Raw genomic sequence first — 15650 nt, 5'->3', positions numbered from 1 at the left:
CCCAGGTGGAGCTGGAAATGCAAATGCTAGCTGGGGAGAGAACTCCCGTGCCCCTTCAGACTTCTCAGCCCTGATGGGAAGGAACAAGGGTTAGGTGAGGTTTGGTTACCCAAGGCAGGGAGGGCCAGAGCCAAAGCCAATGGAGGGGATGAGGTGCACCTGAGCAGGCCCCTTGGCGTGCCTCAGTGGTGGTAGTCAGCCAGGAGTCGGGGAGAGCAAAGGAGGCCAGTGCCGAGGCTGAGACTTGAGAAGCATCGGCCAGGAGGGATTTCTCCCTTCTCCAGGCACAGTGGAGCTGCAGAGGGCAGTTACAAGCTCACCGTGCACCCAGTGGATCCCAGGACCGGAACCAGGAATAACCTGACCACAGCTTTGACTTGTTCTTTTTGTGCTTTATGCACTGAGAAACAGAACTTGGCATCTCTCTTGGTATTCCTGAATCCTCTGCTTTCCCTAGAAAACCGGGGAAGATACACAGGTTCTATGAAAGATTGTCCAGGAAAGAGTAGGTTGGGAAGAACCGGACTGGTGGGGTACCCTCCATTTTGCCCCAATCACACAGCATCCCCTTTCGGCTAGCAGTCCCAAGCCCCGCCTCCCTCCCAGAATTCTCAGGCGAAGCCTTTCCTTGTAGTTTCCTCTCCCTTGTATTTGCATATTCATACTTTTCATCTACAAAACAAATCTCCCTCTTGGGGTGGGAGGAGGGAAAACAATAACTCACCCCTTTTCCGCCCCTCCTGTGTTCGGTCACTCCACCGCCGCCCACACTTGGCTTTCAAGGAAGATGCCTTGTGGGCAGCCCTTGCCGGGCTCCCTCAGGGTGAATCCTCCCACTCAGCCAGGAGAGCAGCACCTGCTGCTGACCCCAGGAGCTTCAAAAACAGTAAGTCTTGTGAAATACTGGGCTCTGAGTTTTCATTACCATCTTAAAATGTAATTTAATTGTAAACGTTCATGATTTTAGCATAATGTCTAAGTGAGCCGGTTCCCGAAGGTCTCAGAAAATTACCTTCCTGCGTCACTGCTCTTTTTTAACTGTGCTCTTGACATGCGTGATCAGGTGGGTCCAACAAGCATGGAAAGTGCCTCTCAGCAAAGTGCCTTCCGGGCATCTCTTCCCTGACTGGCTGGCTTAATGCGCATGAAATAACTTGTTTTGAGGGACTTTGAGATTTAACAAGTGAGGGGCAACAAAGTCTTCTACCTCACGCATGCATCCCCCCCCCCATTCCACTGAAGTCTTTTCCCACACTCTGATAGAGCTGAACATTCCCCAGTGTTCCTCCCGCACCGTCTCTGCACGTTTATCTCTAGCTCACGGCCCCCTCCCCAGTAAGTCACTCTGGGGCTAGTGTTGCCTGTGGAGTCCGTGGTGCCCTGATATTTGAGATGCAGATTTGCTTTTCACTCTGGCTAGACTCCTAACTGCTGGCCACGTGGATGAAGTAAAAAGTTCTGTCAGGTGTTAAGAGGCTGCTGCTGGCTTTCCAGCCAGGATGTGAGCAGGATTAGAGTATGCATTTGCAGGAATGGGGGCTAGAGTAGACTCCCCCAGTAGAAGAACATCCCTACCCCCCCCCCCCCCCCCCCCCCCCCCCCCCCCCCCCCCCCCCCGTGCAGGCCTTTGTCCACCGGTAACACCTGCTGAGGGACGTGCGTAAGGGAACCCTCGACATTTATGGGCTGGAGTATGGCAACCAAGAAGAGGAACTAGAAGTTAAAGGTCCAAGTTCTGTGTTAGGCACCTTACACATGATGTAGCATCCCTTGCCGTGTGTAATTTAAGACTATTATCCCACTATACAGATGGGGAAACTGAGATTCATGGAGTCATGATTCACCTAAGGTCACAAAGCATCAGTATCAAGCGTTTCAGTTTAAAAAGTATGTTACAACTTAAACTGAAGGGATAGAGGGATGGCTCAGCGGTTAAGAGTGCTTGCAAGGGACCCAGGTTTACTGTCCAGAATTTACATGGCGGCTCATAACCATGTTCCAGGCATCCAATGCATTTTTCTGGTGTGCATACAGATGTGCAGATAAAACGTTTTTGCACATAAAATAAATTGATCTAATATTTTTTTCAAAATAAATAAAATGCTGCTTCCTGGGAAGGAACTGACCTGAGATAACCCTTCAGAATTACTTCAAAATGGGGCCCTGAAGCAGGAGAGTAGGCCTTCAGATCCAAGGAGCAGCTTCACTGGGAAAGATGTATAACATGACAGGGGCCCTGAAGGAAGAAATTAACTAACTCTTCAGTCCCTGAGGTATCAGGAGAGACAACAGCATCATGACCGTAGGCAGCCGTAATGTGACCTTATAGGGGCAAGAGAGCCTCTCCTTCAAATTCATAGAGCAAAGAGGGAGTCTGCTGTTAACAGATTGGGGGGGGGAGGGGGCTTTATACCACGTGGTCTACCTTGGCCTGGGCTACGTGCCCATGAGGCAGACATTAGGTAGAACCATAAATTACTTTGCAACTAAAAGGAGGAGGGCCTGCAAGGCCATGATATAGTAGGCATGCTTTCTTTTTAAAAACTTTCAAAAACTTTATTTTATGTGTATAGATGTTTTATCTGCATGCATGTATGTGCACTGAGAGCCCATGCGGTCTGGAAGAAGGTGCTGGGTCCCCTGGAACTGGAGTTAAGGGTGGTTGTGAGCTGACATGTGGGTGCTGGGAACCAAACCTGGGTCCTCTGCAAGAACAACAAATGCTCTTAACCACTGAGTCCTCTCTTTAGAAAAATGGGTTGAGTCTAGCAGTGGTGGCCTGGTGGGCTTGGGGTTTATATCTCCTATCCCTGTTGGCTTCTCTTCCAGGTACTTTCAAGGAAAGGGGCGTATTCTTCTAGGAAGACCATGGTACCTAGAATTCAGTCCAAGTTGGTGCATAAGGATTTAGGCCATATGTAGGGATTTAAGTATGCCTGTGGCTGAAAAGTTCACGGGGAAAGCACTCTGTGCCTGCTCTCCTGATAAGGAATTCCCTGAAGCCAGTTTGAGCTGACCCAACTGGAGCCCACCAATGTCTCCTATTGTTCTTTATCTCTCCTTTGTTGGGGGGGTCTCATTTGTCAGCTCCTCCCAGAGCTAAACCTCCTGCCTGACAGTCTGGTAGCGTACAGAAAGGTTTGCACTGTGTCTGGGTTCTCACCATTCTTAGGTGTGGCCACCCTGCCAGAATGGTCTTTTGGTGTTTGTTCAAGGAGTCTGCTGCTCCTCGGCAGCTGCCCTTGCCACCTGCTGAGAGGGCTTGATCCCAACCTTTACATCACAATGGCGGGTGAGGAAGACTCACCCAAATAACTTGGCACCCTGAGGATGGAGGAAGAGGGAGCTGAGACTTGGAAAGCTCTGTTTGGTGACACTGGCTCTCTGAGCCACTGGACTTGATTGTTCTTATCTGCAGCCTAAGGTCGGTGAGGGATCTGATTTTATTCAGAAGTATCCACTAAGAATTCCAGCATCCATCCTTATGTAGCCTTCTTTGCCCGTCCCAAGAGGTCCTGGGAGATGTGGAGACTCAGTTTACCTTTGAACTTCCTGCATCAATCAGAGTTTTACTTGCTATTGGCTGCCTAAGCCCGGAGTGAGCATGACTTTCAGAGCCTGTTTTTGATTGTTTTTTTTTTTTCTTCCTGTTTTATATTGGTTACTTTTCTCATGGCTGTGACTAAGTAGCTGACAGCTTCAGAGAGAAAGCTTGTGTTTGGGCTTACAAAGGAGGGTTCAGCTCTCTAGGGCAGGGGCAGGAGGCAGTTGGACACATTGTATCCAGATCAGGAAACAGAGAGTAATTGACCCAGTTCAGCTCACAGTCTCAGTATTATTCAGTCCAGGACCCCAGCCCATGGAATAATGCTGTCCATATTCAGAGCCTCTTCGTCTAAGCCATTCTGAAAACTCCTTCATAGACACACGTAAGGCGTGTTCTCCTGGTGATCGCAACCCCAGTCAAGCTGCTGGAGACACAGGGCAGTTACTTATTCAACATCAGTTTAACGATCTCCTGCTGTGTGCCAGGAAGTGTTTCAGGTGTTCAGAAAGTTCAGGCTAGCCAACTAGACTTCCGGCCCACCGCTCCTCCTGCAGCGGGGAGGGTTGCAGATGAGACGACAATCACGGCTGGCACACAGCAGGCCTGGGTAGAGGCATGTGCCCCTGATACCTCGGTGGCTGTGCTCGGGTGAGTGAGTGGGCCAGCGCTTTGAATCCTGGGGAGTGTGGTGCAGAGCAGCGGGTGCTGTGGAAGAGCCGAGTGTAGGGAGGATGGTCCTGGGCATTGTGTGTGGATTAACTGGGCCGTGGAGGAAGCAGACACCCACCTGTTCATCCTTGAGATGTGGCCAGTCCCTCCCACATCCCTCCCTTCAGCAGCCTGGCTTTGTTTGTTTATTTATTTTCTTATTTATTTCCAAAGGCAGGGTTTCCAAACTTGTGGAGTCGCTGTGTACACTCACCTGTAGCTTGTTCGTGTTCCCAGCATACAATGCTGCCATTGTGTGACTCTGGGGCTTTCCCAGGCCCAACCTCAGCAGTCTCTGCACAGTGTCCCAAGTCAGCCTGGCCCCACAGGCGGGAAGAACAGGGGGGACTTCACCCCTGAGCACAGCTCTGCCAAGGTGCCGTGTATTATAGTGGCCTTTTATTCTTGTTCTCCTGATGCCGTTGTGAAATTATGTTTGCTTGATTCCTTGGTGACACGGGAAGTGTCAGCGTCCCTGTGCAGATAGGTCTATCAGTATGCAGTGACAAGTGTCCGGCCCCTTTCCCAGGGACGGGTGGCGCTGTGATGACTATTATGCAACCATCCCCTCTCACAGCTTTTCCCACACTGCCATGACACGTGATCCCCCGTGGCCTGTGGCTTCAATGTGAGCCCCTCACAAATGGTGTTCGGCCCTTAGGCACCCCAGCCACCCCTGCCCACTCTCTTCTGCACTGGGGAAATCCTTGGCTTTTATACTAGTAGTTTTTCTCAGAGTGCAACCAAATACCCACCAAAAAACAACTTGAAAGAAGGGTCTTTGACTATGGGAATGGTGATGGTGGAAGTCCGAGCGGCTGATCACCTGGGGTCCACAGCCAGGAAGCAGAAGGATGCTATGGGAACTCCTTCAGCTAATGGCCTTCGGGATGCTGGCCCACTTTGGGTGTGGTCTCCGATACTAGATATGGGCTATTGTGGGACTATTTTATTATAAATTCCAACAGAGGGAGACAGATGCAGGCATTCTGTTTGCTTTCTCCTTTTGCCCTTCTCATTCATCCCGAAACGCCGGGGCCATAGGAGGATGGTATTGTCCACGTTCAGGGTGAATCTTTCTTCCTTAGCTAATTCCCTGTGGGAAGATCTTCACAGGTGTCTTCTAGGTGATTCCAGATCAGTTGACAGTAAAAGTTCACTGTCACAAGGTCTTAGTATCTTAGTTTGGGAGAAATGATACTTTCCTCAAAGGCAAGATGAGAACAAAGGAATCCCTCGCTTGCCAAGTGTCCATATGGTGTGTTTGCTCAGTGCACCGAGGCACACGTGCAGCCCTCAGGTAAAGCCCAGCTCTTGGTGACAGACTAAAGTCAACATTAACACACAGCCATGCCACTCCAGGCTTTGCTCTGTGCTTGCATGCAGTTGCTTGGGAAGTAAGGCATGCACGGTGGTGGGTGGTGGGAGTAAATGTATTTGGTGGTGATGTAGGCAAGATTGCTGCAGGTAAGAGGGGGGAACACAGAGGGGGCCACCCTATACCTGCTGCCTTTTTCTGAGTCCAGACAGGGATGCACTTGCTGGCTCTATTCAGTGTACCCCAGGAGCAGAGGCTGGCAGTAGGGTGCACCTGTGCTCAAGTCGGGGGGGGGGTACAGAGAACCCAGTCACATCTCAGTGCTTCTCCAGTCCAGCTTTATGGTGGGGTCCCCACACTAGAGGAGTCAAGCCTTTAAATCAGCCCTAAGGCCCATAGGGTCTCCCCACCTGTGGGTTTTCCTTGAGGCTAAGTCATGTCAAGATACTGAGCAACTCCTGCTCTATTTTTTCTGAGATAGGCCACTGTATAGCTCAGGCTAGCCTCAAATTGTCTTCCTGTTTCTGCCTCCCCACTGCTGGGGTGGTAGGCCTCTACCTACCAGGCTGCTCGCGATATATGATGTTCAAAGACTGCCAGTCTAAAGGAGAGTCTGTCCAACTTAAAGGGCCCTAGGGGCATCCCAGGGTACATCACAACAACCTTGTGTTTGGAGTGATGTCCCTGGGTGTATTGTGGCAACTAAAAGCAGGCTCTGTTATAGTTCTCAATGTAATCTCTTTGGAAAGATTGCCAACTGAATAGCTAAAAAAACGTGAGGTTCTGGAAGAGGAGCCTCTTGCTGCCACCAGAAATGGCATTTCCTCTAAAGCCCAGCGTCTGACTTGTGTTTAGTACAGGGTGCCAGACACTGGCACTGTGTGAGCTGGTTACATATGTGATTTCATCAAGTGTCTGAGACACCTGTGTGGCAGCTGCATCGTTAGGGACACTGAGGCCCACAGGGTACAAGATCCACCGAAGGACCCACAACTGGGAAGGTTAAATGTAGCTGGACCTGGTCCACATGTCCATCTGAGGCTGCAGATATTCTCTTTGAGAGAATAGAGTGATGTATCACATGTCCAGGATGGGAGTGAAGCTTGGGCATCAGGCTGCTTTAAGAACAAGGGGCAGAAGAGAACTCTAATGAGCAACCGGGGAGCAGAGCTGGTGTTCTGGCCCAGCTCCACTATGCTGCACAGCCCCAAACAGAAGATTATGCTTCTCTGTGCTCAGCCCCTTTCTCTCTGTTCGGCGGGCAGTGCAGAAATGCCTGTGTCACCCTTACCCTGGGTAAGAAATTCGCATTTTTATTCCCTTGAAGCATTGGCCTTGCTATAGCCAAAACCTGTGAGAACTTGCCATCAACTGGTACGCGATCATTTTCATCGTGCAGGGTAATCAGAGCCAAGACGTTTGACTGCACAGTACTAAGGCAAGGGAAGCATGTATTCTTGATAGTGTGACCAAAGTCTTGACCCAAAGCCAGACAGCAGCGTCTCCTTCACAGCGAACGCGCAGGAAGCAGCTGCAGATGTCAGATGACTGGTCTATCCGATCACCAGGCTCAGTGTTGGTATTTCCTTCCAAGACACCTCTTACCCCAGTTCCCAGGAGTAGCTCTCTTGGTACCCTGCCTTCTGTTGGAAGCCCCAGTTTGTATTTCTAGCCTGCTCCCTGTGCCTCCATTCTAGCTCTACTGGTTCAGTTTTGTGTTTTTTTTTTTTTTTTTTTGGATTTTTCGAGACAGGGTTTCTCCGTAGCTTTTTGGTTCCTGTCCTGGAACTAGCTCTTGTAGACCAGGCTGGCCTCGAACTCACAGAGATCCGCCTGTCTCTGCCTCCCTGCGACACCACCGCCCGGCTGGTTCAGTTTTTTTTTTTTTCTTTTTTGTATATTTGTTTGTTTTGTGGGATTTCTCATTACAGAACAGCCTCCCCTCACTTGAGAGCTAATTGCAGTTCAAACTTAGAGACACAGTGCCAATGTCGTCTGGTAATCAGATCCTTGACTTCACTGATTGTCAAAAGCCTCCCCTTTGGGTTTTAACCAATGACGGAGACTGATATGGTGCGAGGGGCAAATGAACTTGACTCTGGAATCCTGCCAGGGTCTGTAGAAAGCCCCCGTTTGCTGCCTGGGCCTTTCTCCTCCCCTTCCCTCTCCTGTTTACTTTGACAGAGACTTCTCTAGGAACATGACCTGTGCACGCAGAAGCTTTGGGTAGAGGGTTGGGACATGGAGGTCAGTGACCTGGAGGAGTGATGTCTGCTCGGGCACCAGTGTGAGACTGTCCTGGGGCCATTTTACCTTGGACTAGTTTGGTGATTTGAAATCCAACTGGGGATGGTGGTTTTGTTCTTTCTTTCCCACTAAAACTTTGCTGTGTTGAAAACTCAAAGGTCCCCTCTTGGGACCAAGCAAGGATTATTGAACGTCTGCAAAAAGCAGCAGTCGCTTCCAAGACCCATAGTTTGGGAGAAGGAGAGCCTTAGAGACACGGTTTTGGCTACCCAGGCCTCAGGTTCTCTCCCCGGCTTGAAAACTTCCAAACACACTTTAAGCCAGTGTTGCAGAATTGCTGAAGCTAAGGAGTGGGTCCGGGTTGGATAGTTAGGGGCTCTGTTGCTGTGATGAAATGCCATGACCAAAGGCAAGGTGGGGAGGAAAGGGTTTATTTGGCTTACACCTTCACATCATAGTCCAGCGTGGAAGGAAGTCAGGGCGGGAACTCAAACAAAGGCGGGAACCTGGAGGCAGGAGCTGATGCAGAAGCCATGGAGGGGTGCTGCTTACTGGCTTGCTCCCCATGACTTGCTCAACCTGAGACCAACAGCCTGGGTGTCCCCATCCACAACAGTGGTCCTCCCAGTCAGTCATTAATTAAGAAAATGCTTTACAAGCTTGCCTGCCTACAGCCAGATTCTCCTCCCCATCCCTGCCACAAGACAGAATTCCTCTGTATAACAGCTCTGGGTGTCCTGGAACTCACTCTTTAGACTAGACTGGCCTCGAACTCGCAGAGATCCACCTGCCTCTGCCTCCATGAGTGCTGGAATCAAAGGCATGTGCCACTACCACCTGGCTACAGGGGAGAAGGGCAAGGCCTGCCAGAGTCACATGCTCAGTGGGCTAGTTTCCCTTTAATATATTTAGCCTATCTATCTATCTATCTATCTATCTATCTATCTATCTATCTATCTATCTCTATCACCTGTCTATCATCTATCTATCATGTATCATCTATATACATGCATGCATACATACATACATGCATAGGATTTATTAGAGTGTCTTACAGGCTCAACAATGGCTATCTCCTGATAGAAAGTCCAGGATCCCAGTAGTTGTTCAGTCCAGGAGGAAGGATGTCTCAGCTGTTCTTCAGTAGATGCTGGGATCTCGAAGAACGAGAAATAGGCCCTAATGCCAGAGATGGAATGAATTTGCCAGTAGGAGTAAGGGCAAGCAGGCAAGGCTTCTTCGTCCATATCCTTATATAGGCTGCCAGCAGGAGGTGTGGCCCAGATCAAAGGTGGACCTCACAAGATTCAGATTTGGGGTGGGACTTCCCACTTCAAGGAAAATCCCTCTCAGGTGTACCCGGCTACTTGGGTTTTAGCTAACTCCAGATATAGTAAAGTTGACAACCAAGAATAGCCATTATACCTGTTCTCTCCTCTTTACAAAACATTTCTAATGTACCTGTGTGCTTTGCCTACCTGTATATATGTGCAGTATTTGCATGCAGTGCCTGCAGAGGCCAGAGGAGGGGCTTGGACTCCCTGGAGCTGAGGTTGTGTAGCAGATGGTTGTTAAGTCACTATATGGGGTAATCTAACGCCCCCCACTCCCACCCCCCAGCCTCTGGAAGAGCAGCCAGTGCCCTTAATCTGAGCCATCTTTCCAGCTTCCTTACCTCTTTTTAACTTACAAAGAAAGTCTGGCTTGAAGACTCACCAAGAGCCCATATCCTCAGTTTGCGTGGGTAATCACCTTCCCAAGACCTGCTCTTTTTCATTCCATTTAGGTTGTGCCAGCAGGCACAGAATGGCCTCCTGCCATGTGCCAACTTCTCTGAGAGGCTCTGCCAGACATGCGAAGATGGGCCAGATGTGGTGGTTGCCCACACGTCTGGTGCTGGAGACTTGGCGGTTGGACCAGGAAACTAAGAGCGATTTCATGGAAGGGCAGGCCCTGGAGTGGAGCCACGGAAGCCCCGAGTGGGTCAGGCAGCAGCAGTGTGGAGACAGGAGAGCTGATGAGTTTTCCTGGGCCGGATCGTAGTGATTGCTGCTGAGTGTTCTGCTCCGTGCAGGCATGTCAGCTCACTTGCTCTTGGGAGCACAGACTGGCACACTCTATTAGGAGGAGCGAGTTGCACATATTTGAGGTTTTGTGGGCCGAAGATCTCTGTCACAACCGCTCAGCATTGCTTTAGTGGCATGAAAGCAGCCAGAGACCACAAAAGGATGTGGCTGTGTCCCGTGAACTTTACTAACAGAAACAGGTGCCCCGCTGGCATTAGTCTGGGCCACAACTTGCCAGTACCACCTTATATTTGGTGTAGTCCTCATATTATGAGTGATGAAGCTAAGTGTGTTGGTTTGAATGAGAATGCTCCTCATAGGCTCATATATTTGAATGCTTGGCCCCTAGTTGATGAAACTGTAGGGAAGATGTGGCCTTGAGAGAGGAGGTATGTTGCTGGGGGTGGGCTTTGAGTTTTCAGAAGTTCACAGCAACTCTAATCTCTCTGCCGCTAACCTGTGGGCCAGATGTAAGCCTTCAGCTACTGCTCCTGTACTGTACCTGTCTGACTGCTGCCCCGCCCCTCATCCCTTAGCTTTCTCTGAATTGGGTGAATTATATTATATGGATTACATGCATTGAAGATGAGCCTGGGAATGTATGTAGCTCAATTGGTAGAGTGGTTTCTATCATGTATGAAGCTGTGGGTTTGCTTCCCAGAACTGTGTAGCAGCATGTATGGCCATGCTCACTTGCCTTCTCACCACTGAGCAGGATGATCTGAAGTTAATAGAGTTAGTCCAGTCTTAGCTACATGAGACTTAACCCAAAACAAAGTGAAACCAAGAAAATGCAAGTGTAAGGTCTCTTTCTTTACCAGCTCTCTCTCTCTGGTCTTAGGTAACTGGCAGTCTGGGCAGGAGTCAAATGTGACTGTAAGAGCTGGTCCCCAAGCTGTTCAGTAACAGATTCCTGTGAGCCTCCAGTCTGCATGTTGGGCTCCGTAATGGAAGCTGCAGTGTCTAGTGAGTGGTAGAGGAAGAAGTGGCTTCCTTCGCTTCTGAACCAGAATGTACAGTCTTGTTGCTTCTCGGGGTGTCCCAGGGTTGAGCAGTTAGAGATGCTGCCTATCCACAAAGGCTGTACCCCAGTTTTCCCCAGAAGCCTTAGGAGCAGCACTCCCAACAAAGTGAGGCTTCCTCCATTCAAGGATGGAGAGCAGTGGCCAGGGCCAGTTGACGTTCTACTCTGTAAACTTTCTAAATTCTTGGTCAGGCCCATTGGTGGAAGGCATAGGCATGAGAAGGTTTGGGATGTGAGCCTGTTGCTTCTGACCAGTTGGGAAGGTGGTGTTCTTTCTTTTGAGCTGTTGTTCATGTCACTGAGAAAGGTGGGGGGACCTGCAAGAACCTACGTATCCATCCCCACCCCACATTCCCTTACAAGCTCAGAAATAAACATAGCTCTCTAAATCGTTGGGGAAATATCTGGAAGTCTTTTCTGGCGTTGGATGAGTTTTCTTTGCTTCCCTTCTTAGAAGAAAATACCCTTTTTTTTCCTGAGGAGTCTGTGACGTAGAAGAGCAGATGTTCTGAACCCCCCCCCCCCCCCCTGCCAAGGGATCTGCTCTCTCATGGGTCACCCTGCTTCTGCCTTCTGGGCCACTGTGCACATTGATGTATTGAAGGACGTGGTAGCGTGCTCCCCTGAGCATATCAGCCATCGTCCTCTTGAGAGCACTCTGTGACTACTCACAGGAGCCCCACAAGATCAGCTCTCTGCTTGCTGATGTAGGAGTGGGGAGAGAGGATCTCTGGACCCTCCGCTGAGATTCCAGCTGTTCCCTATCTACCTCCTGGCCAGTTGTATATAATTCTGCTGTGATCGCCTGTAGTTCTGTGGCCAAGGGAGGTGCTAAAGTGTATACTCTGCAGAAAGATGACATCTTTGCAGCCATGGGGAAGTGGTCATCATGCAGAGACGAGCCTTAGAGTCATGGCTGCTTTGAGATCACCAGTGTTCTGTAAGCAAGCCCAGCAAATCCACTGGTTCTCCAAGTTAGACACTGGTACACTCATACTTTTGTAGCTGGTCCTTTATAAGGTTTGACATCTATCTCTCCAGGGAAAGAAGGTCCCACAGCAGGTATTGGAATTGGCTGGGTCTTATCTGTAGAATCACAACAGTAAAAAATGGTTGCTGGCTTTGAATTAGTTTGGTTAAATCTTCAGTGATGGCGAGGCCACATATAGCTCCGCTTACACGTGTGTGATAGCAGTACGCTGTCTTTCCTTCTCGGCTGCTTCACAAGGGAGCCAGGCTCCTGAGAACTCTGCTCGCTCAATAGCCCTCCTTGCCCTGAAATGGCCTGTTCAAAGAGGCCCATTGGGTGGTAACCTCCCCATACGTTTTCTCCATAAAGTGTAAAAGATGAGAAGGGGTGGGAGAGGCCCCACTTGTGTTCAGAGCTGCAGTGTCTCAAAGCTGTCTGGGACAAACCGTTAGTTCCTTGTCCCCTGGCCTATTCAGGTCTCTGCATGTTTTGACGCTCTCTTTAGCTTTTCCCTAGGCCCTGACACAGCCTTCTCAATAGACCAGGACTGTTGCAGCTAGCTGAATGCCTCGCCAGCACAATGCCCTGAATGTTAATGGCTCTGGCGGCTCCGGAGTTTGCCAGCTGCCAGTACCAGCAGGGCAGTGACTGTGGCACCCAGGCATGGGTCCCCGCAGTTGCCTCTGACCCTGTCGTGGGCTCTGCCCAGATTCCTGAAGTTGCCTGTGTGCTTTTTTTTTTTGTAGATCTACACCGATTGGGCCAATCATTACCTCGCCAAATCTGGCCACAAACGCCTCATCAAGGACCTCCAGCAAGATGTGACTGATGGCGTGCTCCTCGCCCAGATCATCCAGGTTGTAGGTAAGTTTATATTTCCCTTTGACAGCTAGTGGATTACAGCCAAGATAGTCCAGAAGGGTACAGTGGGCTGAGGAAATGGGAACCCCTGACATCTCTGCCCCCACATGTTGACCATTCTCACTGTTTTCTTTTGATTCTGATTGTGTGGAGCCCAGCTTGTTCTTTCTGATAAAATTCAGCAGGGCTAGAGGTATGGCTTGTTTGGTAGAATGCTCAACTAGCATGCAAGCCCCTAGTTCCATCCCTAGCACTGCATCAGGCCAGTACGGTGGTGCATGTCAGTATACCATTTTGACGAACTAGCACATAGAGGCAGGATCAGACTTTTAAGGCCATTCTTGGCTACATAGTAAGTTTGCGGCCAGCCTATGCTCCCCAAAGAAGAACAATCACACAGAATCCCCTTAATTATCTCAGGGCAAAGAATGCCCAAGGTCAGGGGTGGGGAAGCTGGGGCTTTGAAAGGGACACTATCTGGTGTTTGCCTCCTGTCTGACTCTCTTTCCTCAGCTCACACATTCCTTTTTGGAAAACTTTGGGCATACTTCAAAAAGGAAAAGAAAATACAGGGCTGTTTAATCCTGCCAATCTTAATTGGGGCTGAGAAATCAAAGACTAAAGCTCAAGAGATGGCTGGTGGTCACTGGTTTTAATACCAGGGCAAAAGAGCCTGAAGAATGGAATGTTCACGCCTTGGACCTGAGCCGGCAGGGGCAGGCGTATCAGTGGGTAGATGCCGGTCACAGCACTGCCTTGAGTCTGCAGTCCTGCCTGAGAGTCGTAGCCTTGGCGGTCTATTAGTGAGCATTGTCAGTTGATGTCACCATAAGTTGCGGCAGCCCACTTGTGCCAGGGAAGAAGGTACAGGGAACGTACGGAGCCCCAGCTCCTCTGGCTATTGTGAAAAAGCTGCTTTTCCTTCAGCCGTGAGAAGTAAGTGGGTTTCAGGGTTGAAGCTGTGCTAATGTTTTGCAGGGAGATCCGTAGAACCACAGGCAGTGGGCCTAGGCTAAAAGTGGGTATTGCCACTGGCAGAAAGAGAGAGAGGATCCCCTCTGCCTTAGCCTTCATTTCTGAGATTGGAGCTCCCACCACCACCACCACCACCACCAGATCCCTGGACTGTAGTGGCATTTCTTTCGGATTTTAATAAATAAAGCTTGCCTGAAGATCAGAGGAGTAAAAGAGCCACACTGGCCAGCCTTACAGAGCAGGCAAGGATGGTGACACACACCTTTAATCCCAGTAACCATACTAGTTTGCCATAGAAACCAGGTGGTAGTGGTGCATGCCCTTAATCCCAGAACTAGAGAGGATTATAAAACGGGAAGAGACAGCTGTCTCAGTCTCATTCTGAGATTCCTGGAGGCAGGATGGCCATTTCCAGACTGAGGCAGAGGTAAGAACCAATGTGTGGCTGTTTTGCTTTTCTGGCCTTCAGGCAAGTTTTACTTATTAAAATACCAATGAAATGCCACTGCACTGGACCAATTGTCACAGAGGCAGCCATTTCAAACAACTTGCCTTAGGTGGTGGTGGTGGTGGCGGTGGTGCACGCCTTTAATCCCAGTGCTCTGGAGGCAGAGGCAGGTGGATCTCTGAGTTTGAGGCCAGCTTGGTCTACAGAATGAGTTCCAGGACAACCAGAGCTACACAGAGAAAGCCTGTCTTGAAAAATCAAACAAACAGATAACCCCCCCACAACACACACAACACACACACACACACACACACACACACACACAAACCTTTTATCTTGATTGCCTCCTGGCTTCCATGCATCACCTAGGTCAGGCTGTGGCCACAGCATGCTCAGGGCCACATCCTCAGGTAGAAACTCACTGGAAAAGGGGTCTGCTTTCACGCTTACTTGAATTACTGATGGAGCTCATTTCCTTGCGACTGCAGGATTCTGGGTCCTGGCTTCTTGCTGACTTGCAGCGGGAGAGCACCCTAACCTCCCAGCATCTGCTCTTCCAAGCTTCTAGCCACACAGGAGTCTCAGTCCTTCAGTGGCAAGCAAGGGAAGCCGGTCTCTGGAGCAATTGTCCCAGTGGGATGGCCTCTTCCGTAAGGTTGAGTTACAGGTCCTGCCCACACTCAGGGAGAGGTTGGTATAGGCATGGATCCCCTGCACGCATGGTGGGAGGACACCTACACTGTTGCATTGCTCTTCCTTACTGCACACTTCACATTCTTTAAGACGCCTTTCTCGTGTAGATTCCTCTGCTCCTGGGAAGTAGGTAGTAGATTTCCCACTTTACTACCGGAGTGGTGAAGGCTCGGGGAGGCTGAGGAGCTTGTGTGAGACTTCTTGTCTGGTGCAGACACGGCTTTCACTTCCATTCCACGACCATTTATTGAACACTTCAGCACACCGCAGGCCATCCTCGGGGATGGAGATGGGTCTTCAGGGCTCACATCACTGGAGGCTTCTGCACCACCCGTCTGCATCCTTGTTGAAACTGTGACCTGTAGAGGTCAGCAGGCTTGTGGCTGGCACCTGGCCTCCTTTAGCTGTATCTCGGGGTGGTGCCGTGTGATCATGTTGAGAGCCCTCCCAGGTTTCAGCCGTCAGCAAGGGAGAAAATGAAGAAAGGATGCTATGGGGGGGGGGTTCTTTCTCTGTCTTAGTCTATACCTCACAGTTGCAGGACCTTGCTCTGTTTCTGGTGCCTCTGTTTCCCTCTCTCTCACTCTTTTTGTTTTGGTGTATATATTAGTTAACACTGGGTGTATAAGTGTGTGCATAGGGTGAGCGTACATGTATATGCACATGCGTGTGGATGGAGGCCAAAGGTCGGTGTAGGGTACCTTACCTAATCACACTCCACCTTTATTTACTCGCCTTGAGGATTCATGTTTTACTTGTGTATGTGTGTGTAGACACATTTGCATATTAACAT

General features: G+C 49.9%; 1 protein-coding gene across 12 annotated transcripts in view; it reads left to right on the top strand.

Annotated features, from left to right (window-relative positions):
- The window catches only part of Nav2 (neuron navigator 2), a 625897-nt gene that overhangs the window by 374722 nt on the left and 235525 nt on the right, over positions 1-15650 (top strand). For 10 of the 12 annotated variants that reach the window (XM_050122142.1, XM_050122136.1, XM_050122147.1 and 7 more), the window contains one exon: positions 12627-12744. In XM_050122142.1, the coding sequence (XP_049978099.1) occupies positions 12627-12744 (118 nt within the window). Of the gene's footprint in view, positions 1-746; positions 887-4055; positions 4196-12626; positions 12745-15650 lie in introns of those variants that run through there. The other 2 variants (XM_050122141.1, XM_050122146.1) reach the window with 2 other exon arrangements.

Source organism: Alexandromys fortis, unplaced genomic scaffold (genome assembly GCF_014885135.2).
Source record: "Alexandromys fortis isolate MF-2015 unplaced genomic scaffold, M_Fortis_MF-2015_v1.1 scaffold_170, whole genome shotgun sequence".
Lineage (NCBI taxonomy): Eukaryota > Metazoa > Chordata > Mammalia > Rodentia > Cricetidae > Alexandromys > Alexandromys fortis.
The sequence above is the reverse complement of the archived record's forward strand: the minus strand, read 5'-3'. Positions and strand labels throughout refer to the sequence as shown.